Source organism: Vombatus ursinus, unplaced genomic scaffold, assembly GCF_900497805.2.
Source record: "Vombatus ursinus unplaced genomic scaffold, bare-nosed wombat genome assembly UNPS02014773.1, whole genome shotgun sequence".
NCBI classification, from domain to species: Eukaryota; Metazoa; Chordata; class Mammalia; order Diprotodontia; family Vombatidae; genus Vombatus; species Vombatus ursinus.
The window spans coordinates 34,035,576-34,062,168 of record NW_020954551.1 but is presented as its reverse complement, the minus strand read 5'-3'; the positions used below and the strand labels follow the sequence as shown (position 1 = coordinate 34,062,168).

General features: G+C 39.6%; 1 protein-coding gene across 2 annotated transcripts in view; it reads right to left on the bottom strand.

The window, feature by feature from the left end:
* Window positions 1-9,267: 9,267 nt before the first annotated feature.
* The window catches only part of IRAK2 (interleukin 1 receptor associated kinase 2), a 55,252-nt gene continuing 37,926 nt past the window's right edge, over window positions 9,268-26,593 (bottom strand). Inside the window, exons 4-13 of one of the 2 annotated variants that reach the window (XM_027863781.1) lie at window positions 23,929-24,035; window positions 22,970-23,164; window positions 22,767-22,831; window positions 20,577-20,691; window positions 18,152-18,261; window positions 16,982-17,177; window positions 14,269-14,331; window positions 12,329-12,529; window positions 11,735-12,026; window positions 9,268-11,004 (exon numbers count right to left, since the gene is read on the bottom strand). In XM_027863781.1, coding sequence (XP_027719582.1) covers window positions 10,883-11,004; window positions 11,735-12,026; window positions 12,329-12,529; window positions 14,269-14,331; window positions 16,982-17,177; window positions 18,152-18,261; window positions 20,577-20,691; window positions 22,767-22,831; window positions 22,970-23,164; window positions 23,929-24,035 — 1,466 coding nt within the window. In that variant the 3' untranslated portion in view covers window positions 9,268-10,882. The remainder of the gene's footprint in view (window positions 11,005-11,734; window positions 12,027-12,328; window positions 12,530-14,268; window positions 14,332-16,981; window positions 17,178-18,151; window positions 18,262-20,576; window positions 20,692-22,766; window positions 22,832-22,969; window positions 23,165-23,928; window positions 24,036-26,593) is intronic. The other variant, XM_027863782.1, reaches the window with a different exon arrangement.

The window sequence follows — 26,593 nt, the reverse complement described above, 5'->3', positions numbered from 1 at the left end:
GGGAGTCTCGCCCGATGATTGGATGACCCGGGGAGAGTGAGGTACACAGGGAGGAAGAGCCTGGATTGCAGCTGGAGGACCCTGCAGGCTGGCGGAGCTGTCCAGGGCATTCCTACCCAGGAAGGGCGTCCAGTGCGTGGAGTCCTCTGCCAGCCCTGGCCCCAGACCTGTCTGCTGCCTCCCTCCCCACGTTCCACTGCAGCATCACCTGCCCCACCCCCAGCCCCAGCCCCAGCCCTCTGTGCTGCCTTCTGGAAAGACACCCTCCCAGCTGGCCAGCAATGTCATCTGCCCCACTCCAACAAGCATTTATGAAGTACCTGCTATGTACTGTAGCTCCAAAGATGAAATAGACGTCTCTGTCCTCAAAGAGCTTATATTCTAGAAAGAAACCCCCTAAATTTACGAAGAGGGGAAACAAGACCCAAGTAAGTGAAAGGACGACCTGGGTCACAGGACTAGGGAGCTGCAGAGTTGGGCTTTGAACCTAGGTCTTGAGTCTCAAATACAGTCCTCACTGCAACATAATGCCCTTCATCTAATCCTCTGCTCTTCTTCCCACTCCCTGCAATCTAATCCCTCTACCTGTTACCCGAGGGAACGCCCCTCCTTTCACTCTTCCCTCAACTTCTGCTACCCCCTTGAAATTTGGGGAATTTTCTGTTCTGTTCCTGTTCAGATTCTCTGGCTCCTTCAACATATCCTCATTCCCGACCTCCTTTCCGAATCAAGCAGACCACTTCCTTTGGGTCCCACCTTCCCTTAGGGCCTATACTAGTCCAAGTGATTCACAATTCCAGAGAAGAAATAGATGTCGATTGCTTCCATGAGCAAATGGGTCCCTGCTGGAATAATTTTGCTTACCTTTTGGTGCTCCTCTCCTGGGTCTGGGTCTCCAAGTCCCTGAACTTCTCCAGACAGCTCAGGTATATGAACTCTCATTCCCAAGGTGTGTTCGCATTTTTATTTACTCCTTTTCCAATCAGTATCAAAACAAAGGATGGTAACATTCCAAAGATAATTTACACCTTGTCTGGAAGATTCACACCTTGCTTGGAGGCAGTAGGAGGAGAAGGGTTTACCTAGTTCCTCTAATTATGTGCCAAACTACTTCACTTATTAACTCCTAATGCTAATCTTACCTCCTAGCATCTAACAAGGTGCACTTAATCATTGCTTGTTAAATTTAATGTACATTTTGACAGGGGCTTTCTAAAGACAGGCCTCAGCCCAGGGTTGAAGACCTTTGCCTTCTATTGCCCTTCCCTTCCCTCATTAGTCTTCTGCTTCTTATGAAACCAGTGAAAATGGGTTTATATGTGGTTTCACCAATATTCTCTGCGTGAGAATTATAGTTCATAGAATGGTTGGTAAACCCACAATCAAGCAATAAACACATAGTATTTACTGTGTGTCAGGCACTGTGCAAAGTGCAGGGGATACAAAGAAAATGCTAAAACAGTCCCTGCCCTCAAGGAGCTTGCATTCTAATAGGAGAGACAACATGAACATAAATACAGGATACATACAGAGTATATACAAGGTAGCCTTAGAGGGGAAAACACTAGCAGCTGGAGGGATAGAGGGAGATGGGAAAACCTTCTGTAAAAAGTTGCATTTGAGCTGAGTCTTAAAGGAAAACAGTAATGCTAAGAGACAGAGGTGACCAAAGAGAGTATTTCAGGCATTAGTACAGAGGTGCCCAAAGGTACAGAGATTAGAAATGAATCATTCATTGAGTATAAGGAATAGCATACAGTGGACTGTACCATGCATGGAAGGGAATAAAGTATAAGAATACTGGAAAGGTAGAAAGAAGCTAGGTGATGAAGAACTTTACATGCCTAGGAGAGGAGCTTATATTTGATCAGAGAGGTTAAAAGGAAGCCCCTGGGATTCATTGAGCAGGGAGTGACTTGATGAAACCTGTACTTTAGGAAAATCACTTTGCAAACTGTGAGGAATGAATTGGAGGGGGAGAGAGACCTTGAAATAGGGAAAACCAATTAGGCCCATTACCCCCTCTCCCACAATGAAGGAGGAAAAGGATCTAAACCTACAAAATATGTGTAGCAGCTCTTTTCATGGTAGCCAAAAACTCAGGAGAGAGTGGCTAACAAATTTGGCTAAACAAACTGTGAAATATAAATGTAATGCAATTATATTCCATTACTGGAACTCAGGAAAGAAACTAAAATAATAGACCTGTGTGAGTCAGCTGCAAAGAAATGATCAAGGAAGCCTTGGGAGCTGATGAGATCACTAAGTGAGATAATACGGAGAGAAAAAAAAAGAAGGCCCGGGATAGGGCCTTAGGGTACACCCACAATTAGTAGGCATGACTTAGATGGAAAAAAAAAAAACCCAACAACAACAAAGAAGACTGGTAGGAGAAATAACAACAGAAACTAGTGCCGTGAAAACCTGTACTGGAGAGTGTACCCAGTAGAAAAGGGTGGTCGACAGGACCAAATTCTGCAGAGGGGTCAAGAAGGACTGAGAAAAGATCCATAGAATCAACAATTAAGAAATCATTGGTAACTTTGGAAAGCAGTTTCAATTGAATGATGGAAAGGACCTCAGAGGCCATTTAATTCAATCTGTCTCATTTTACAGAAGAGGAAACTGAGGTTCAGTAATTTGCCTAAAGTCACGTATGCATCAGAGGTGAGATCTGAACCCAGATATTCCAACCTCAAAGCTAGTTCTCTTTCCACTGTTTTAGGTTGAGCAAATAGACCAGTTTTTGTTTGTTTGTTTGTTTGTTTTTGGTCTGAATTTATGTCTGTTGCTGGTGCAAGGAAACATCAGTCAATGAATCATCAAGATTTATTAAACACCTACCAAGTGCCTGGCACTTCAATAAGCACTGGAGATACAAAAAGATGCAAAAGACAGTCTCTGCTGTTAAAGAGCTTATAATCTAATGGGGAACACAACATACACTCCAATATATACAAAGCAAGCTATAAACAGGATATATAGGAAATAACTCATAGAGCGAAGGCATTAGAATTAAGAGGGTTTAGGGAAGGCTTCCAGTAAAATATGGAATCCCCTAGCTTTGATGATGTATTTTGGCCAGTGGAAAACCTTGTTGTTTCCCTCCGTTTGTAAGAAGTAACATTCATGAAGCCCTCATTGCAACTACTTGTGTGTTGTATGTTAAGTTCTTTCTCTTCCCTTCTCTGGATTTCTGTATTAATTGTAGCACCATCAAGTCATTCCCTCCCAGCCTTCAGAGAGGCAGATCTCTCAGTTATATAAATATCAGTTGAACAGGAAATTCCTTCTGTCTGGTTTTACATACAGTCTGTACCTTGCAATCACTCCCAAGAGGGGGTACAGTATTTAGATTTTTTTTTTATCAGAAAGGGAACTTTACCAAGTGAATACCAAGGGACTCTAGTATTTGTTGACATTCGTTGCACCAGCAGCAGACACATAAATTCACATAATATGCAAGATTTATCAGTATAATGGATTAGCCAATGTGATTCACAGAAATCTCAGACTCACTCTATGGAGAGAAAAAAGAAGAAGGCCCAGGATAGGGCCTTAGGGTACACCTACAATTAGTAGGCATGACTTGGATGAAAAAAACAATAAAGGAGACTGGTAGGAGAAATAACAACAGAAACTAGTGCCATGAAAACCGAATAGTTATAAGTTAAGTTACTGAAATCTGTTCTTTCTGCCAATGCATGTTTATGAGTGTTTTGTGTTTAGTTTCTTTTGTGTGTAAAAAATAAATACCTGCCCCATACCTGATTCATATTGAACATCCATGCCATTCTACTCCTTCATTTAGGGAAACTCAAGACAGTAGCCAAAAATTCTAAGCTTTAAATAAATCATCCCCAGGGCACTAAGTGGAAAGTGTAAGCATCCACTGGATGTAAAAGAAGAACACCCCTCATTATCAATAAAATAGAGATGGTGATACTTGCATACCAATCTCCCAGGATTCATAGGATTGTAGGATCAAAGATTTAGAGCCATAATTTAGAGGTCATCTGATCCAACCTCCTCATTTTACAGGAAACCAAACTCCAGAAAAGCCAAATGATTTGCCCACATCACAGAGGCAGTAAGTGACAGAGCTAAGATTTCAGCCCAAGTCTTCTGATACCAAATCCATCAGTTTTTACAATGCACAATGATACTGTGAGGAAAACACTTTGTGATCTGAAAGCACTTCATGAGTATGTTTTAAGTATTCTTATAAAGTACTTAACATTTGTTGAATCAAATTGAATCTGGAGGAATTGATCCATCTGCTTTTTTAGGGAAAAAGTCTTTCCTTCTTCCATTTACTTCTCTTCAAATATGTTCATTCTAGCTTGTTAAATAAGCCATTCAGTTCTGTGCATCTTTTTGCTACATTTATTATATTTTTATATCATGGAATGTTGAAGTCCTCAGTTAATATTATATTTACTTTCTCTTCTAATACTATTACTTTTTTTTTTTAATTTGACTACCATGTTATTCAAGGGGATATGTAGGTCCAATGATAGATATCCCTGAAAACCAACCCCACCATGTTTAGGAACGCTTATCACCAGGGCTGGCTTCAAGACAACTTATTTGTGGCTTATCTACTAAGAAATATCCACATGAACAAAATGTGAATCATAGTATTAAAGTAAATAATTTGGGGCAAAAAAAAAAGAGGCTATATTGTTAGGTTTTCATTATTGACTATTTTTTATAGTGTAAAAAGGCCAAGGTCTCCCACTGCATCCTAGGCCATCACCAGCCATCTTGACTTATGTCCAGCCACTGGACTCTGATGACTCTGGAGGAGAGAGTGGCTGATGACTTTGCACAGCTTTGCCTCACTTAGATCCAATTCACTTGCAGGTCAAGACATTACCCTGCTGATGTCATTAGTCCTCTTCCAGAAGGAAGGATAAACAGCACAAAGAGCTGCCAAAGATTTAAAAGTGGCAGACTTGTATTCTCATCCCCCTCTTTTAGGGTCCACAAGGATTTTATATTCTTCACATAACTACTAAAATATACTCTTCTTATGGCTCTTTAAGGACAGAATTATAGTATACTATCTTCAAATAATTCCATGTTGCTAATACATTACCATAGTTTCCATATCACAAAGAATAATGAAATAATATTTCTCATATCCGTATCCCAACAGATCAAAAACCTTTCTCAAACCTCTCTTCATAAAATTCCAAACCCCTTTTTACTTAATCAAACATCCTCTCTTCCTTTCTCTATACCTACCTCCAGTGGACTTTGATTAAAGCCCTGCAAAACTGGGACTTTCTTGTTCTCCTTTCATATTCTGATCTGCTTCATCTCTTTCATATCCCATATTATCTATAAAACTCATCTTCATGCCACTGAATTTCTCCTTTATAATTTGGCACACAAAAAAAAAATTCTACACAACCCCAGTTAAGTGCAATACTGTTGCCAAACACATGTTTTATTCCAATATCTTTTGGTGACTGCTAATTTAGCCAAACATTTCTGTTATATAAGGTTTTGGAAGTTAAACCACTGAGTACCCAAAAGACATTTCTACTCCCTTGTTGCCTCTTGAAATCTCCATTTCAATTTAATTTTACTTATTTTCAAGTTGCTCCTTGATTTAATCAAACTTTTCTGTTTCTGTGAGAAAAAAAGACAATCTTAAAATTCAAATTGTAAACTTGATTTGAAATATAGCCCAAACTTACTTCACTTCATTTAATCTATGGTCATGTGATATTGAGTAGCTATCATAATCTATTATAAAAATGATTAGGAGTCTCATTTTCTTCTTGACAAGGTGTTCAAAATCTACTCTAATTAATATCTATACCCTAATCAGAGTCTAATATAATTTATAGCAAAATTTCTAATTGCCAAACACACACCAATTCAAAAATTTCTTTCTAAATTGATCTAATCTAATCTAATTAGATGTTCTAATAAAACATTTATTTTTGGTTGTTCCCTGATTTACACAAACTTTTCTCTTTTTAGAGGGAACAGGAAAGAGTTAATAATAAGCAGGTAGTTCCCAAGTGCCATATCTATTTAAAATGTAAGCTGCAACCTTTTTTTTCTTCACTTTGAAACTTCATTGACACTATTTTCAAACTAGCTTCTTTCTAATAAGTGAAATTACCTTCTTCTCTTAGCTGCAAAACAATAAATCTGTCACTTTCCAGGCAAAGAGTAATAAGAAATGTAAGTGTTATTTTCCTTGTAACTTTCATAAATTTTTAATTCTCCTTTTTAAAAAAAAATTCTATGGAGAGCTAAAACTCACTAAAAACATTTCAGCATTTATAAAAACATTAAAGCCACATTTTAGAAATTCACAGTAGAGAACCTACATTTTAGTCATAAACTCAGTTTCTAATTAGTTTACAATGTCATAAATCTCTGTAAATTGGGGAAAAGATCCCCGTCCCACTTGTCTGTGTTTCTCTTGTCTGCCTTAGATGGAGTCAGGAGGGGATAGAGAGAGACAGAGAGAGAGAGAGAGAGAGATTGATTTGTTCTTTCTGAAGGAAAAAAAAATTCCAATAACCAAACCCCAAGAAAAAGTTACTTTGACTAACAAACATAGATAATATAACAAGATGACACAAAGATACTAAATAAAATTAGAATTCACAAAGGAAAGTCCTTTATTTAGGTCAAATTCTGGGAGATACACACACACACATATCTTTGCTCTAATTTTAGTCACCCCCAATTAACAACTGGGAAGATTCCCTGTCATCAGGCCTCCCCAACCAAAATGATATTTCCTTCTCCTGGCTTGAACCAGGAGCCCTCCTATGAAGGAGGAAATATTCCTTCAAGAGTTCAGTAACCCTCCTAACCCTCTTGCAAGAACCAGGAGTTCCCTTTGAAAAATAAAATTCTCCAAGCATTCAGTATTGCCTGAAGAGGTGTCAATCCCTTAGGGGGATTTCTTGGGTCTTCTATTCCACCTATTGCCAGTGTATCACATTTAAACACTGATAGGAAGACAAACAAACATAGCTGTGGCTTCCCCAACAGTATGGGACTTACCTGGCTTAGAAGAGATTGGGGTCAGGAGGGTCAGATCCCTGGTTGTAGTCCTTCATGGAAAAAAGCCTCAGATGGCAAATTACACCAGTGAGCTCTTAGGGTTTTTCCCTGTAGGGTTATTTCAGGGACCACCCCGCCCCCTTGTATCCCTTCATGGTCGCCAACTGTTGCAATTGAAATTAAGGTAAACTTTGGTGCAAAGTTCCAAGCACATTCAATTTACTGGTAAGTCTAGCAATTGTCAATAAAAAGGGTCTCTTGACTCCTCAGTCAGTCAAAAGACCACAAGGTAAGGCTTACCAGCCTTCATCTTGTTTTGAGAAATACAAGAGAACAAAGAATAGGAAGCATCAAACAATATGATTGGTTACAAAGTCTGAAGATGGAAAACAATGTGATTGGATGGAAGTCTGGAATGCAGGGCTAGCAACAGCCTCTCCTTACATCCGGTTGCTATGGAAAGCTCATTGGTGGTGTCCACTTGCATGGATAACAGTCCAGACTTTCTTGAAGGATAGACAACATTGCAGAGATAACAGACTTCCTGGTACCCACATGCATCTTGCAAGCTTGTTAGGAAGATAACATATCTCTGTTAATTGTACATGGGGAGCCAGGCAATATATTTCTTTGAATTAAGGTGATTTATGGGACAACTTAACTCATAGAGGAAAGCTAATCTTCTGAACTTAACTCAGAGACAAAGAAACATGGCTTAGGCAATTTTATAACATATTTGGGGTGATACCAAATAGAATCAATTACAAAAGAGAATCAGATTTTCTTGATTTTCTCATCTGACAAGACAACACCTGACCATGAAAATCTTTTGTTCCACACAGAGGTTCAATGATTTTCTTATAGCAAAGAATCAACAAACTTAAAGATGAATTAGGTATTTTTCTTTTTCAAAAAACACAAAAGTCCTATATTTGTTCACCTATTGCACTTAACTACTGGTTGTCAGTAGTGTGTCACCTATAGATACTTTCAAAAAGTAAACAACCTACCTTCAAGTTAAAAGTAACATTTCATCATGGGGTAAAAAAGTAACTACTTTTTCAAAGAAACTCTTATTCTGGAGACAGCATTTTTAATTTTGAAATATTTTTAAATTACTTGCTTAGGGATTTGTGGTGGGAGTGATATCCTAATACCCCACCCTTAGGGGTTAGGCCAATTTTTCTTTTCTTTTCTTCTTTTTTTTCAGATTTTATTAATTTATTTATTTTTAGTTTTCAACATTCACTTCCACAAGATTTTGAGTTCCAAATTTTCTCCTCATCTCTTCCCTCCCCCAACCCCAAGATGGCATGCATTCTGAATACCACTTCCCCTAATCTGCTCTCCCTTCTATCTTCCCCCCTTTTCTTATCCCCTTTCCCTTCTATTTTCCTATAGGTCAGGATAGATTTCTATACCCCATTGCCTGTATATCTTATTTCCCAGTTGCATGTGAAAACAATTTTTAACATTTGTTTTTAAAACTTCAGGTTCCAAATTTTCCCCCTTCCTCCCTCCCCACCCGCCCTTATTGAGAAGGCAAACAACTCGATACAGGTTATACACGTGCAGTCATGCAAAACACTTCCATAGTAGTCATGTTGTGAAAAACAGTATTTACTTTCATCCTATCCCACTCCCCCCATTTATTCTATTCTATCTTTTGACCCTGCCCCTCCTTAGAAATTCTTGCTTCTGATTACCAACTCCCCCAACCTGCCCTCCCCTCTATCATCTCTCTGCTCTCTTATCCCCTTCCCCCCTATTTTCCTGTAGGGTAAGATAGACTTCCATACCCACTTGAGTGTGTATGGTATTCCTTCCTTAAGCCAAATCTGATGAGAATAAGATTCGCTCATTCCCTGGAGAGAGCATTTTGAAAACAAAAGTTTGAAAAGGTTTCCATTTTCAAGTGACTTTGTTGCCAAAAAATGACTATATCACCTTGAAAAACTCTCCTATACACATGCTTAGAAAGAGAATTCTGCAACCTATTAAAAATATATAGGTTCAACACTTTCCAGGTAGTTTACAAAAACAAAACAAAACAAATAACAAAAAATAGATGGAAATTTTCTAGCTGAACATTATTCTAAGAATTTTATGTTTTGCTTTTCAGTTTTGGGGAGAGGTGGGAAATGAGGAAACCAACAAAATATTTGCCTGCCCCCCAAAAAAAAGAAAGAAAAGAGGGTCACTGGAGGTTTTTTTTTTGTTTTTGTTTTGTTGAAGAATGCATAGAAAAGAACATAAGTAAGGCCAAAAGGAATGTAGACAAGGAGGACATCTTTGAAAGCTACATGTTGGATTTATTATAGCCTTAGAAGGAAAAGCAAGCTCTATATAATAGAGATTCACCATTTCATGTACAACCCTCTCTTTCTGTGTCATGTTAGTATATATTTTATACTCCACATAATATAATAACAGTTATACATGTATGCAATTTATAAATAAATACAAATATACGGAGGAGCTCAAAAATTTTTGCTGACAGGGGTATGTAATCAAAACAACTTGGAGACCACTGTCTTAGAGAAATATTTAGGGTGCTGAGAAGTTAAATGGTTTCCTTGTGGTCAACAGCTCATCTGTGTCAGGGGCCTGACTTGAATGAGATAAGACCTTCCTGATTTCAAGGTTAGCCCCCTCTCCACCACACCCCATTGCCTCTCAGGGTCTTCTGTATCAAAATGTTGCTAAAAACAATAAATTAGAATCCTAGGATGCCAGATTTGGACAAGACCTTAGAAAGTAGCAACTCTCACTCCTTCATTTTTCAAATAAAGAAACTGAGACTCAGGATAGAGTCAGTGACTTCTTTAAGGTCCTTACGTAGTAAGAGCTAGCCCTCAAACCCAGGGCCTCTGACTAAATCTGAACAACAAATATTATTCTCAAAATAAAAATTCTTTATTAGAATGTGTAGCTTAGAAAAAGAAAGGAAAATGCATTTTCCTTCCTTTGTACCACTGATGTCCCTTGAGGGCAGAGGTAGAGGGATAATACGGTTGTACAAGTAAAGCTAATGGCAAATGATAAATATTTGGTTCATTTTCAGCAAAAGAGACTGGGCTCTAAACTGTTCACACCTCCCATGTGATAGGAGGGGAGTTAAAGTGTAGACACCTCCTATATAATAGGTGGAGCCCTAAAGTGTTCACATCTCTCAATTAATATGAGGGGCTAAAGTGTTCACACCTTTAATGTAATACTGCCCCTAATTGCCTGAAGTGTTCACACCTCCCATGCACATGGGATCAGGTGTCTTGCTGACCAGGGCCAGTGTCTGAATTCTAACACAAACTTAAAAGGCAGTATGATTGGTTTTGCCTAGCTTGAATGCAAAGTTCAGCGAGTCCTGAATGTTCCAAAATCAGGGGGATGCTCAGTCAGTTGTTCTGCTCAAGTGCTCGAGGAAGTCTCTTTAGATCAAGTTCAGGGCTGTTTTTGAGGCTTCCAAGATAAACTCTGGACTTCTGACTCACCAAGAGGCATACTGCTTGGTGACAGTCAAACTCAGTGAACTGAACAGTGTTCTTTCATACAGAGAACTATTCCAAAGGCTTGATAATGTATTTCATAGTTTCCTTCTCCTTTCTAGGGCTCCTTCAAGTATTTATTTCCTTTATCTCAGGTCTGAAGCTCAAAGCTCAGACTTCAGATTGTGGAAGGCTAATAGATCAGGTAGATTTTTATGTCTATAAAAGTAGAGGCTTTATCTCATCCACTCTTATGATCTGAAAGTCTTTATCCACAAAGAACTGGTAAGTTTCCATCTTGTCTCTTGCTTTGACTTCATTTTTCCCATGTTAGTTAGGTATTTCCTCCACCTAATTTATGGCTTAAAAGATCCAAATAGCTCCTCACTGTTTAACTTTTCTTCTTCATAGAGCAAAATATTTTCCATCAATTTCTTCTTGGCATCATTGACTTCAACTTCCCAAGAATCTTCTGTTGCTAACATCAAGGAAAAATTAATATAAGTAGGAGCAAAAAAAAGGGGGAAGGAAATCCACATTTTTAGGTTCACTAATTAAGTCACTCCTCCCTCCTTCCACTCCCTCCCCACTCAAAAATTTTCAATGACTTAAGATCTTATTCTTCATGCTCCCAGAGGGCAGAATTAGGAGGCTTGGGTAAAAGTTGAAGAGAGAGGTAGATTTCATCTGGATAGAAGGAAAAAATGTCTTAACAATTAAATCTGTCCAAAAGTGGAATGAGATGCCTCCACCTAGATGGTTCCCTGTACCTGGACAGTTTCTAATTGCTCTAGTTGCTAGTGTCCCACCCACACCCCTACCTAAATCACGAATTACCTAGAAGGGCCTGATGGTAATGGGTCAAAGAATCTTTCATAGTTGGGAAGGGAGAAGAAAAAAGGACCAGAGAATGGTTCTGTAGTAGGTGAATGCCCACAGAGCCCTGGATACATGTGCAGGGAAGGGAATTTGAAAAAAAAATTAAGGCATCTAAATGAAAATGAAGAAAGACTAAAGACAAGCTTCTTCAACCTCACCATTTTTACTGCCTAAAGACCCAACTCTTGACCTCTTGGGAACAATTTAGAAATTATGTAACCCCCTAATAGAATACTAGGCAGCAGCTGCCAGAGGTAATTGGGGGCGTGCCAGGGAAAGTGTGTGATTCTGAGATGGGGAAGGAGAGAATAAAATTCCCATGTTCTTACCATCTTGAGGATGTGAAGGACCAGGACACATTGAAGAATCAGCCTCTGCCCCATTGGTCAGATACCTTCCTTCCCTGTACCCTTGTTGGGGTGATGAGGATCCTGCCCCTGCCCAGAGTCCATTCTTGTCATGGTCATCTGAAGAAGGAACTTCTGTGCTAAGATGGTCAACGTCATCGGTTTCTTCTGGTGTGTTCACTGATGCCCTCTTCAATTCCAAGTTGCTTCCAGGGTTGAGGAGACTCTGATGATTTCTGATCTGTCCATCTAACTCTGCCACAGTAGCACGCACCTGTGGGGGAGGAGATACGTTCTCCAGTCAGCTCTTCTTTATAAAGGAGAATGCAGGTGATACAGTGAAAAGAGCCATGGCTTCGGAAGTCAGAAGACCAGGCTCTTAGTCCCAGCTCTGGACAAGTTGTTCAGTCTCCCTAACCTCAGTTTCCATATGTGTAAAAATGAAATTTGCCCTTTCTGACTCACAGAGTTATTGTGAGGATTAAATAATATAATGGATGAAGCGCCCTGCTTGCCTCAACCAGCTCATTTATTCAGTTGGTTAAAAGCATGACTGGGGAGGAAACTCAATCTTACCTGGGTCAGGTTGGGGGGTTTTTTCTGCAGGCAGAGGTAGACAGCTGTGGCAAAGTCTACAGCACAGTTCTCTGGAAGGTGCCCAGCTTTGGCATCCTGGTATTTCTGGCAGATCTCCTCTGCAGCTAGCTGCTCCACACACTTGTTCTTGGAGCACGGTGGGGCTTTAGTGCTTGGGATCTCACTGATAAGTAGGTCCTTCTATGGAAGGAAGAGATGGTTATGTGAGCTGATAATGCGTAACCACAAGTTCCCCCCAAACCATCTGCAATAGGGACTTTCAAACTTTTTCAGGCTGTGGGTTTTTTTTTTTTCCAAAAAGAAATTTATGGCATCTTGATATCATGGAAAAACAAATGTCATCAATTTTCTACCTATACAATCCTTTTATTGGTCACTTCCTGGTCCAGTCCTGGATTTGCCCTTGGGAACAAAGGCACCACTATAGGGTGAAGGGAAGAGAAAAAATTTGGAGATAGAAGTGCAAGGGAGAACATTTTAAAATAATATTCCCTCGCTAACATAAACTATAGAGATATGGAAGGGAAATTAAAATATTTCACAAAAATTCTGAAAACTAAACTCTGCTTGCCAAATATTTCACCAAACTCAGTGAACTTCATAGAACCCTAGACATCCCATTGTGGAACCCAGTGAGAAAACCCCTGGTCTAGGCAATGAGAAATTTGTTTGGCCACTAGCCACATCCTGACCCAAAGTGGCCACTTTGTAGGCTGGGGGGAAATGGGGTAGGCCTATGAACCACAGTGATGGGGGAAAATAACAATTCTTTTCTCATCTAGGTGGAAAAAGAGCCTCTTCCTGCTTCTAGCCCTGACATAGAATGGAGGGCAATACCGGGGCCAGCCAAGAAGGGGGAGAGTTTTGGTGCCGTGCAAAAGGAAATTGCCAAATCCAAGGGTTGCATGACATAACACACCCCTTACAGGAAATTACCTACCCCAATGAGGGAAAAAATGAAACTACTCAAATGACAGTCTGTAACAGACCAGAGAAATATCATTAACATTGGAGTAATCCATTAACACCATGAAGAGCTGACTTCTGTATATGAAGGCTGAGTCAGTAGAGCAAGGGCTTTTGAATTGACTGGTCCCCCAGGAAAGGAGATACATTTGCCCAGCATTTCCAAACTTACCACAGTGACTAGGGGAACCCAGCAAACAAAGAAAGGATAGAGAGCAGATTTAACTGTGACTAACTGTGTTAGTCACATAGTTTGGTATGGGGTGGCCTTGAGCAAAGGTATTTAGGAATCAATCAGTTAATCAACAAGTATTTATTAAGTGCCTACTGTGTTCCAGGCACCAGTGCTAGGTACTGTGAATAGCATGAAAACAAACTCTCTTGAAGAGCTCCTGTCCTGTAGAAGGGGATAACATGTACACATAAGTAGAAACAAAGGGAAGACTAAGTAAAGTATTGCTCTGAGATCAGACTGGCCACAGCCCTGCTGCTGCCTTTGGGCAGAACTGGTTTAGCGCTTAAGAGAAAACAAAGATTTTCTGCAAATGGGGAAGGGCATAGTGGTAGCTGAGTAGATGAACACTCATATTTTGTGGGCTCGATTGGAATTGGGAATTGTGGGAATTGTGACACGTCTCTTCCCTCTCCTCTCCTCTAACTTCTCCACAACTGTGGCTCTGCTTGGGACCAACTCTGCAGTCAAAAGTCGAGTTACCAGGAGGGTAAGTCTGTGAAGACAGGGTCATTCCGAAACAGCCAAGGCTACATAGGTGACTACCTTCCACTGACATGTCTGAGAGCCCCAGATAGAACACATATTCTCTCCTCCCACCCCACACCCAAGCTAGTCTCTGGCGAAGGTAAAAAGGTTATTAATGGGCCCAAAGGGAGATGCAGCCCATGAACTTGGCCTTGATAGTACAGAACCTTAACTAACTGAAGCAGGGCCTTACCAGATAAACTGGAGTTCTCTCTTTATCCATCGCTGGAATACCAGTCAGAATCTCTGCTAACACCTAGAGAGAACATTTTATTAGGGTCTTGAGTGTGCTTATATACATAGTCTAGTCAAGAGAGTTACCATTGATTCATCCTAATAATATCTAGTATTTGGAAAGCACTTCAGCCTCTGTGTGTGTGTGTGTGTGTGAGTGTGTATGTAATGTATATATGTTTAAAGCTGTTTCCAATTGATTACTGAATTTGCATTTATCCCCAATATCCCATAGTGGATGTTAGGTGGTACAGTTATCACTGCTCCCATTTTTCAGGTGAGAAAATTGGCACCACTGTTATGCAGACCTGAGCTACCACTAAGATGGTCCCTAGAAGGTCTTCCAACCACTAGTCTCTCCCTGTCGTGTGTGGGGTCATGAAGAATTGGACACAACTGAACAACAACAACTCCAATCCATACTGAGCATAACTCCCAGACTCATCTCTTCTTTAAGCACTGCTTTCACTAAGTTATTCTACTCCACAGAAATCTCCACAGGATCACAGAATCAGAGGTAGAAGCACCTTAGAGACCATCTCATCCAACCATGTATTTTATAGACCGGGAGACTGAGGTTCAAGATTATACAGGTAGGAAGTGACAGAGGCAGAATTTGCTCTCAGGTCCTCTGACGCTAAAACCAGCGGCCTTTCCATTGTACCATATTGCCTATACTCCTTAACTATTTTCCTAGGCTATCCAAAATCTGTCCCCCATGTAGCTAGCCAATCTTACCACCTACTCTTCTTCAACACCACCTTCCTCCAGATCCAAGTCATGCCCCTCACCGCTCCCCAGGCATGTCTGGCTCATCGCCATCTCCGTGACTTTACTCTGTGCCCCCTCCATTCCGTCTGACCAAATCCCACCCAACCTTCAAGGCTCAGCTCAAGTCCCACTTGTACAGAAAGTCTTCAGCAGCCACTCCAGCCCACACTTATGTCTCCATTCTCTGAAATTCGATACCACTTACAGTCGGTACCACTTGTTTTTCCTGCAATTAATTTTCTGTCTCATGCTGTGATGTTTCCATCTACTTGTCTCACCTCTCCAATAAGATCTGCTTTTAAAATGTCCTGTTTTAATGAACTTAATCATCAACAGACACAAACATTTCAATGTTAAAAGAACAAAAAAAAAAGACTATATACTAAACCATGAACTATTACGTATAGCTTGTTTTTTAAAATTGTGTATTAAACTTAGCAAGGTTGTAACAAAATTGCCCGGCTTGTGCCAAAAAGACCTTTAGATCCTTGACAGCAAGACCATGGCTTTTGATTGTTTGGAGGTCTTCCTAAGCAAAGTCTGAGCACTCATTAGATTCTTGCAGAATTTAATTAAGCCCAAAGTGTTAGGATACACAGGTAGGTCACAACAAAGGCAAGACAAGAACCCAGAACTTGAATCTGTCCTTTTAACTCTACGCCCAAGAACTTATCACAATACACTACACAATGGAAGGTGATTTTTCAAGTACACAAAGGTCCTTTTTCTGAGAGGCTGCCCTCCCGAATATTCCCCAAGATTACTGAGTCCAACATAAGGGCAAAATGTTGCACATATGGCCACTATTATCTGTTGTTTCTGCTTAACTAGGGAGGATTCAATTCCAGCAAACAGAACTGGAAGGGAGGGGTATATCTTGAAATGACTACAATATAAAAACAAAAGACACAAATAAAACTTTTTTTTTTTAACTTAGTAAGTCCATTTCCAACTAAATCAATGATTAAATGCTGGTGTGGGCCCATTCTTGTCCTAGACACTGTTGGGGATACAGAGAAATACAAGGTATGGTTCAGGCCCTCAGGAAGCATCTTGGCATAGTGGACAGTGACTGGACTTGAAGTCAGAAAGACCCAGGTCTTCCTTTGATACTTTTCAACTTGTGTTACTTAAGGCAAGTCACTTAACCTCCATGAACCTCAATTTCCTCACCCGTGAAACAGAAATAACAATACCTGTAGTATCTACTGCAAAGGAATAGTACATACAGGCTGGGCCAGAAGTCAAGAAGACCTGAGTTCAAATCTGGCTCAGGAACTGACTAGCTATGTGAACCTGGGCAAGTCACTTAACCTCTATCTGCCTCAGTTTCCTCATCTGTAAAATGGGAATAATCATAGCACCTACTTCCCAGGGTTTTTGTGAGGATCAAATGAGATAACATATTTAAAGCATTTTACAAACCTTGAAGTGTTACATAAATGTTGGCTGTTGTTGTTACTAAACTAGATGGTCCCTAGACAAGTGCTTTCTAGCTCCTGTGAACCTCCTGGTTGGAGAAAACAATCACTCAGGAGTCACTTTTTGAGAATGCTTGTCTATTCATTATTGGAATTAATCAGACAAATTGTTCCACCAACTAAGAATGGCCACCCATCAGTATCCATAGAATTGAAAAAGAACTATCAGTCTTGTTGATCATTGCTTTGTCATGCCCCATTCTTTCCACCCAGGGAAGAATCTGTGACTTATTAAGTTGCCTAAGGCACATAAAGGAGAAGTAACTTTCTCAGTCTCAAAGCTAATAAATGTCAGAGGTAAAATTTGAATGCAATTCTTTGTGATGCCAAGCCTAGCACTCTACCCATTCTGCCATACTACAAGGCAGGCAAAAAAGAAAGACACTTAGAGACCATCCCTACAAAGAATGGAAAACTTACTATTCCACAGCTAAAGATGTCAACTCTTTCTGTGAGCTGCCCGACTCTGATGAAATCTTCTGGAACATATGCAGCCAAGGCCTGGAAAAGCTGGGTGTTCATCATGGTATAGGAGGATTTTTTATCATCAGAGGATAATCGAACCCTTGGGTGTCCAACTTTCGGGGTGAAGTTTCTTTCCAACAGAATATTGGAGCTATAGGAGATCAAGCAGAGGCAAAATGTTATCCTTCCGAACTGGGCAGAAAAAGGCACTCAAAAACAAATGGGGCCAAAATTTGGAGTAGCCTGAGTTCTATAAGCTACAATCAATTTTGTTGGATTCCTTGGGTGTGGCCTCAAAGAGTCTAACCACAATGCTATCCTTACAATACTCCTAACAAGGTCAATAATATCAGTATTATATTCTCCCATTTTACTAAGTTGTTGAATGTCAGAACAGGAAAGAACCGTGGAGATCATCTAATCTAATCAGAAGATGAGGATAAAGGAGACAAAGGGTCTTGCTCACAGCTCAGTCTGTGGGAGGCAGTGCGATACCATGAAAACATCAGGAGACGTGAAATCAAAGAACATATGTTCTAATCATGACTTTGCTATTTATTTATTACCTGAGTGAACTTGGGTGAGTTTCTTTACCCTACCTAAGCCTCAATTTTCTCATCTGTTAAATGAAATCTGTTAGATTAGAGGAACTCTTGGGTCCCTTCCAACTATAACTCCTTCTATCCTACAAGAGGAAAAGGGGATAAGGGCATTGAGAGCCATAACTAGGACAAGGCAACTGGGGCTTTATTCCACGGCACCAGCATGTAGGAGGCAAACTTCCTTCCTCTTCCTGTAAACCCTCCAGTCCTCCAGAAATTGCTGTCGTGTCTTGAAAAATTCCACCAGCCTATGGACCCTGTTCCCTTGGCTGGCTTATAACCAGGGTACTCCTTTCCCTCAGCCTACTTTTCCCCCAACACTTACTAGGACGCTGGTGGGATTCTCTGAAGGACAGAACGTCGGCTCTCACAGGGCAACTGCACCCACAGCATGATTTTCCTCTAGTCTACTGCCTCCCTCCCCAAAACTGCTTTTGTCCTGAATGAAAGGATTCCAAGTTAGGGCTCTAAGGAAACCAAACAAGAACAGTCACTAATTCATCCTATTGTGTCCTGTTCTCACCTTTTGATATTGCCATGAATAATCTTGAGACCATGTAAGTATTCTATGGCTCCAAGAAATCCTAAGGAAATGCTAATCCGCTGTTCCCAGGTCAGGGGATCAGTATTGTCCTAAAGAAAGAAGAGAAAAAAATGAGTTACTTCTGGGCTTTTAGTTTTAACTGGAAAGTAAATTTTATTTTTAATTTATGGAATAAAACAAGCATTTCCATAAGATAATACAATAAAAAAGATGATTGCACATGAAACTATAAATCCACTATGCACAACTTACTATTCCTTTCAAATATGTAACAAAGGGGCAGCTAGGTGGTGCAGTGAATAAAGCTCTGGCCTTGGAGTCAGGAGGACCTGAGTTCAAATCCAACTTCAGACACCTAATACTTACTAGCTGTGTGACCCTGGGCAAGTCACTTAACCCTGATCACCTCACCAAAAAAGCAAAAAATAAATAAAAATGAAAATAAATAAAAAACAAATATGCAACAAAATTGTCATATAAATTTCTTCCCTCTGCCCCCCCCACCCTAGAGATGGCTACCATTAGATACAAATAGGTATATGTGTGTGTGTGTGTGTGTGTGTGTGTGTGTAAAATTATCTGTACATATTTCGATTTATCAGTTCTTTCTTTGGATGCAGATAGTGTCTTTCTTCATATAGCCTTTATAGTTAATTTGGGTATTTATAACAGTCAAAATGACTTATTCGATGAAAGTGAAGTCCACATGATAGCAATCCTAACTCCTTTTTTTTAGTGCCCCTCAGAGCATGGAGGGCAGGTAGATAGTACGGTGGATAGAGCGCTGAGCCTGGAGTCAAGAAGACTTGAGTTCAAATCCACCCTCAGGTACCTCCTAGCTATGTGACCTTAGGCAAAACACTTAACCTCTGCCTGTCTCAGTTTCCTCAGCTGAATAACAGGGATCATATGAGCACCTCCCTCACAGGGTTGTTGTGAGAATCAAATGAGATAATATTTGTAAAAGCACTTAGCACAATATCTGGCATACAGTAGGTGCTATATAAATGCTTTTCCCCTTCCCTATGACCTACATGTTTTTTTCATTGCCACCCATGTTCATGTAGCCATAATTTTATCCTGGGGTCTTCAACTACTATAGAGTCATTAAATTACATAGAATCCTACATTTTGTACCTCTCACACAGTAGGCACATCAATGTCTAATTAAATTTCACTTTCTTAAAACATAGAAAATGTGAGTTGGAAGGGAACCTTAAAATACTGACTACCTGAGTGGAAAACGGCCTTAAAACCTGGCCTATTAGAACATAGAATGTTAGTGCTGCTAGAGACCTTGGAACACAGATCATCAGAGCTAGAAGGGACTTTAGAAATTACCGAGCCAAAGACTTATATGAACTGATGCAAAGTAAAGTGAGCAGAACCAGGAAATCATTGTTCACAGAAACAGCAACATTAGAATGATGATCAACTGTGAAAGACTTAGCTATTCTCGGCAATCCGATAATCCAAGGCAATTCCGAAGGACTCATAAAGAAAAATGCTATCCACCTCCAGAGAAGGAACTGATGGAGTCTGAATACAGATCAAAGCACACTTTTTTTTTTTTGCTTTATTTTTCTTGGGTTTTTCTCCTTTTGGTCTGTTTCCTTTTGCAACACGGCTAATATGGAAATGTTTTTACATGACTACATATGTATAGCCTCTATCAAATTGCTTGCCTTCTCAAAGAGAGGGGAAGGAAGGGAGGGAGTTTGGATCTCAAAAAAAAATTTAATGAACATTAAAAATTTTTTACATGCTGAGAAACATTTAATGAAATAAATAAAAATATATTGGAGAAAAAAAGAAAATCATCTAGCCCAACCTCCTCATCTTACAGAAGAGGTGGCTGAGGCCCAGAGAGGAGGATTTCTCTATTCCTCCCCCTCCCCCAGGGAAATAATTTGCCTGAGGTAAAACAGCTGGTCAAAAGCAGAGCTGAGACTCAAAAGAAGATCTCCTGGTCCAGTGTGCCTTCCAATGCATCAGTTAACTTCAAAGGCCAGCTCAGTGAATAGATTCCTACATTACATAAATGCAGATAAAAGCAAACCACAAGGAATCTTATTACAGAGAAGAGCTCAGTATAATAAAGTTATCCCAATTTAAGAAATATCTGCTCTTTCCCTTTCACCAAGATATTTCTTCTGGAAACTGATTCATTGAATGACAGCATCCCCCAATGTTCTCACTGATGGATGTATTCCTTCCACAATAAAGATCACAACACAGCCTACTGAGGATCCATAGATAGTAATAACAGTGAATGGAAAACATCTGCATGATGTTTGGTGTGTAATACTCCAAACATTTTCTTAAGAAGCAAAATAAGAATCAAGCAATGTACACGAAACTTCAGACTTTGCATTAGAACGTGGTAGCATCCAGAGGTCCTTACTTGGCACCGGAGTCTGTCCTCAACGGAGCCATTGGGCATGTAGGGATGTATCAGGCAGTGAAACGCTTCCCCAGTACAAAAGCCAAGCAAGGGTAAGATGTTTTGATGGGAACACCTGGAAACAAACACAAATTCATGTGTGAAGAATTCGAGGAGGTGAGTTCTTTAATTTCCATTACAGAATGATGGGATCTCAGAAGTGGAGGGGCCCTCAGGGCCCATCTAATCCAACCTATACAGAAAGAAAAAAAAAAAAAGGATTCCCATTCCACTATGCCCAAGAAGTAGTCTCCTGAGCATGCCTTGAAGACCTCAAATGATGAGAACCCACAACCTCCCAAGGTAGGCCATCTTTCCTCATTTGGATAGCTCTTGTCAGGAAATTTTCCTTAAAGCAAATCTAAATCTGCCTTTGATTGTTGCTAAACTCTTACTTAGTAATAGCTGACATTTATATAATACTTTAAGGTTTACAAAGAGCTTTATATATATCATCTCATTTTTCTTGTCACAACAACCTAGAAGGTAGGTGCTATCATTATCCCCATTTTATAGATGAGAAAATTGAGACAAATAAGTTAAGTGACCTGCCCAGGGTCACTCAAACAGTAAGCATCTAAAAGTCAGATTTAAAGTCGGGTCTTCCTGAGTCTGAGTCCAACACTCTGTCCATTCTGCCACCTCACTACTTAGAGCCTTTCCTAGGATTAAGCCAGCTTTATGAAGTGGGCTCTCAATCTCTAGCTGTTGCCAATATACAGAAAATCCCAAGGTCTGAAAGATGCCCTGGAAACTCACACGGTCATCTTATCCTGATACAATCCTCTGAAAATAAAAATGATATTAGATTTGACAGTATTCTAGAGTAAGAAAAACACATGAACTATATCAACCTGACACAAAGTCACCTGCTGCAATGGAGAGAGAGCCAAACAGAGTCAAGAGAGGTGGGTTTGAATCTCTGCTGCTAATCTGCCAAGTAGCTATGAGCAAGTCATAATCTATCTCCCCCTCACCCCCGCTTATTCACCTATAACCTGAAACTGACGTTATCTTCTTAACAGGATCAAATGAATATAAAACACTCTGTAAACCATAATGTAATAAATAAAGGTCTGCTTTTATTAATGAGTCAGTAGCATGAGTGAACATATATGTAAAATGTATGAACATAAACAAACATATACGTAAAATGCTTTGCAAACCTGAAAGGACGATATAAATGCTAGTCATCATTTTTGCTCTTAAACAGGAAGTTCTAATTAATATTATAATTTTATTACTATTAATAACAATTACATGGGGACTAAATCACTTAATAATCTTTGACATTGATATGGCACTTTAAGGTTTGCAAAGTATTTTACATGTGGTTATTTCATCTGAACTTCCCAATGACCCCATGATGTAAGTACTACAAATATCACCCTCATTTGATGCATGAGAAAACTCTGAGGAATGAAGGGAACTGCCCCAAGCCACATCGGAACATGCCAAAGGCAAAACATGAACACATCCTCCTGATTCTGGGCCCTGTGCTGCTGCTCCAATTGTTACTGTTTCCAAGGTTCCTTCCAGCTCTAAAATTCTGTCTTAATGGTGAATTCACTCTCAGCTGGGCATCACTACAGTCCAGTTTTATTCCTAATCTGTTGTCTACCTCTAAAAAAGTTACTATGATATCGCTGTTACAAGCACAGCAAGTTACTGGGCTTTCCTATGCCTTGGTCTTTCTCTCTGTACAAGTTACTATATAAAATAAAAATTCTGGTGAATAGTTTTAAAATCCTCAGATGAAAAGTCTAGAATTACATTTAAGTACCATTCAAATTTATACGGTCTTTAATTTTTAAGATTAATTTTTAAAATCTATTATTAATATTTAAAATCTATTATAATTACATTATAACAACATTTACCAATGGAGGACTGTAAAACTTATCGAATATTTTTTGGAGTATGTGGATTGAATGATTTGGCAGCATGATACCATGAGAAAGAGCATAGGATTGGGATTCAAGAGACCCGGGTTCCAGTCTTATGGACAAACCACTTTTCCTTCTAATGCTCATTTTCCTCATTTGTAAGATAAAGGGGTCAGATGAGATGATATCTATACTTGTCTCCTTCTCTATGACTCTCATGTGGATATGCAATTTTAATTGAAGGTATTTCCAACCAGACACTTACCTAAGACAAATCTGGACTTCCATGTGGAAGAAACTCTCAATGGATACATCTCTTGGGCACTTGGTCTGTTGAAAACAAATTCACATGAAAATACTTTTAAAAGCAGTCTTCACCATACTCACCTCCAATGTTTAACACCTTCTTGCCCACCCCTCCTAGCTTCAGTGCTACCCTGTGTAGCAATCAGGTAGACAAATACTTGCCTTTTGAAGCTTCTTAAAGGCATACAGCATGTTGTGTCGTTGCCCTTTATAGACATCAGCAAAACTCCCTTTGCTGATTTTGTTATCTTGGCTAAATCCATTGGTGGCCTTGATCACCTCCATTTCTGTCCAGTAAAGGCTCTCACCATTTAGACTCACAAGTGGTTTTTGCTGAGGAATGTAGACGTGGCAACTCTATCAACCCAAAGAGAAGAGATAAGCAGATCATAAAACCCTGTTCGTTATACGAGGAGGGTGAAGCACCCTAAACACAGTCGCCTCATGGTATTCTTAGAGCTTAAATGAAGAATCAGCTATGCGATATAGGTTATACATGTGCTATCATGTAAAACATATCTCCACATTAGTCACAGTTGTGAAAGAAGAAACAGATCAAAAGGAAAAAAAAAAACACAAAAAAAGAATAAAGTAAGTGAAAAAAAAATCAGTTATGATAATGTTCTTAAGGGCAGCTAGGTGGTTCAGTGAATAGAGTGTCAGGCCTTAAGTCAGAAAGACCCATCCTCCTGGCCTCAGATACTCACTAGGTGTGTGACCCTGGGCAAGTCACTTAACCCTGTTTGCCTCAGTTTCCTCATCTGTAAAATGAGCTGGAAAAGGAAATGGCAAACCACTCCAATATTTTGGCCAAGAAAAACCCAAATGGAGTCACGAACAGTTGGACATGACTAAAACAACTGAGAAATGGACTTTTATCTGGGTGTCAAAGCAGGTCCTGTATAGGCCTCCATTTGGTTCACCTTAATTTGGTGATATACTTACAAATACTCAAAATTGATTCTTTCAAAAAAGATTCTATGACTCAGACTTCTCACTAATTCAAGCCAGGCTGAGTGAGGTTTTTCAAGAATAATTATTTCTGGTGGGGAGATACAACAAATGACATTAGCTGAAAAACTGCTACCTAGGGATTTTAGTGGCAGCAGATGGAATTTTACCTTCGTATCTGATGAAGTAGAAGGATTAGTTTTTAAGGAATGATAGAGGTCCTCTTCAGTGAAAGGCAGATGTAGGGCTTGGTTTGAGGATCCACTTGGACATGGCCCTGAAATGGAAAATTAATGAAATATGACTGCATCAATCATATTTATTCCTATCAGCCTACAGGGAATTGGATTTGTCAAGGGGGAAACATTCTATCCAATGCCCCATCCAGTGGCCAAGAGGATTTTAAGACTAACTCTAGGTCCTACTAGTTCTTATCTATTCCCTCTTATCTATTCCCTCCACCCCCACCTACTTTACTGAATTTGTTCTCTCAAAGGTCCCTAAAGACTTCTAATGACAAAACCCAATGGTCTTTTCTCAATCTTAATCCTCCTTGATTTTTTTTTTCAACTTCTGACACTATAGAATTCTCCCTTGCCTTCCATGATACTGCACTTTTCTGGTTCTCCTCCTTCCTCTCTGATCATTCCTCTTTTATTTGTAAACTCTCTTTCCTGTTCCAGATTACTATATGTAAATGATTCTCAAGGTTTTGTTTTCAGGGTTTTTTTTCCCTCAATACACTATGTTTTGGCCATCTCAACCACTCCCCATGGCTTTGGCTGACACCCAATTCTATACCTCCAACCCCAACTTCTAGCCTGAACTTTAGCCCTTCGTTTCCACTTATACACTGAACATTTGCAGTTAGATGACCTGCCATAACCTCAACACATCTAAGGCTGATGATCACATCATCTGCCTCCCAAAAAACATGTTCTTCCTCCAGCCTTTCCTGATGTCATTAATAGCACCATCATTTTCCCAGTTATCCAAGTTCAAAACCTTCCATCTCCAACTCCTCCCAATCATTCCTTACATCTTACCAGTTGACAAATATTGCCCATTCTATCCCTGAAAATTTTCTGATATTGGTCTCTTCCTTTTGACTCCACTGCCATCACCTTGGTAGGGGCCCTCTGACTCTAAATTGAGTTATTTTAATAACCTCCTAACTGGTATCCCTACATCTAATCCCTCCTCTCTCTTATGTGGCTACATAAGAGAGTCTACATGTGGCTTCCAGAACCATCTCCACAATACACAGTTCTCATCATTCTACAGATCAAAAAACATCACTGGCTCCCCATTGCCTACTGGGCAAAGCCCAAACTTGGTAGCATAGTATTTAAGGCTCTACACAATCTGGTTCCAACCTACCTTCCCTGACTTATCTCCCAGTATTTTCCTTGACATACTAAACAATCCAGCTCATTGAGGATAGACCACTCCCCATCCTTTGAATGTGCCCCACATTTCCTAACCCTGTGTCCTAACCATTCTCTTTTCCTAGAATGCCTTTGCCTTCTTCCACTAACTGTTGTAACTCTGTCCACACTTCAAGGTCAAGCTCAAATACCATCCGTGCCTATCTCCAGATTCCTCTCCCCCTAATCAGAAGTCACTATTATTCACATTTTTCAAACAAAATAAAACTAAAAGATAATGGAACCAGCAAACTCTAGACCAGTGAGCTTGATGTCTATTTGTGGCAAAATTCTAGAAACTATTATTAAAGTGAACCATTAAGAAAGGAAATGGAAATTTTTTAAATTATGGTTTCTACAAGGCAGGTCTTGCTAACCCTTTTCCTGCCAGGATTACTAAGCTGGTAAATTGGGAATGCTACAGATATATCTTACCTAGCCACAGAATGCTAGAATCATTGTTTACATTTTAGCCAAGCATGTGATAAAGAATCTCATGCTATTCTTGTGAAAAAGATGAAACTATGTGGGCTAGACAATAGTACAATTAGACAGATTCAGAAATGGTTGACTATCTGAATTCAAGGAGTAATCAATGGTTAATGGTTCTATGCCAACTTAGAAGGACGTCTGCAGTGGAGTGCCCCAGGGATCTGTCTTTGTCCTTGTACTATTTGTCATTTATATCAATGATTTGTTTAAACGTATAGATGATATCCTTGTTGTGAGAGGATCAAACAAGATAAAGTATGTGAAGTGTGCTACAAACCTTAAGGAATACCTCATAAATTCCATCTTACTAGATTTGGCCCAAATCTCTAGGCTTTCAAAGTAATTTTGGATCCTGATGCAGCCCTGGTGTGTTAGTTATCCCTCCTAGCTTCATCCATCTGCAAACATGACAAGGCTATTGTCTATATGTTTAACTAAGTCAATGATATAAATGTTAATACTACCCAGGGTGTGAAGTACACATGAACAGGAATGAGACTGATGGTAATAATAATGATGGCTACTCTTTTCTTTTCTGTCAAGGTTACTAAATTAGTAAATCAGGGGAATGTTATAGATATAGTTTACCTAGATATTTAGCAAAAATTTCACAGGTACAGATCCCTAGGGAACTCTACTGCAGAATTCCTTCCAAGACAACATGGCTAGCATTTATATATGGCTTTCAGGTTTGCAAAGTGCTTTACAAATTACAAATTATTTTTATCCTCACAACAACCCTACGAGGTAACACTACTATTATCCCCATTTTGCAGATGAGGAAACTGAAGCAGACAGAGGTTAAATGATTTGCCTAGGGTCACACAGCTAATAAATCTGAGACTGGATTTGAACTCATGTCCTCCTGACTCCAGGGCCAGCGCTCTATCTACTGCACCACCTAGCTGCCCCCATT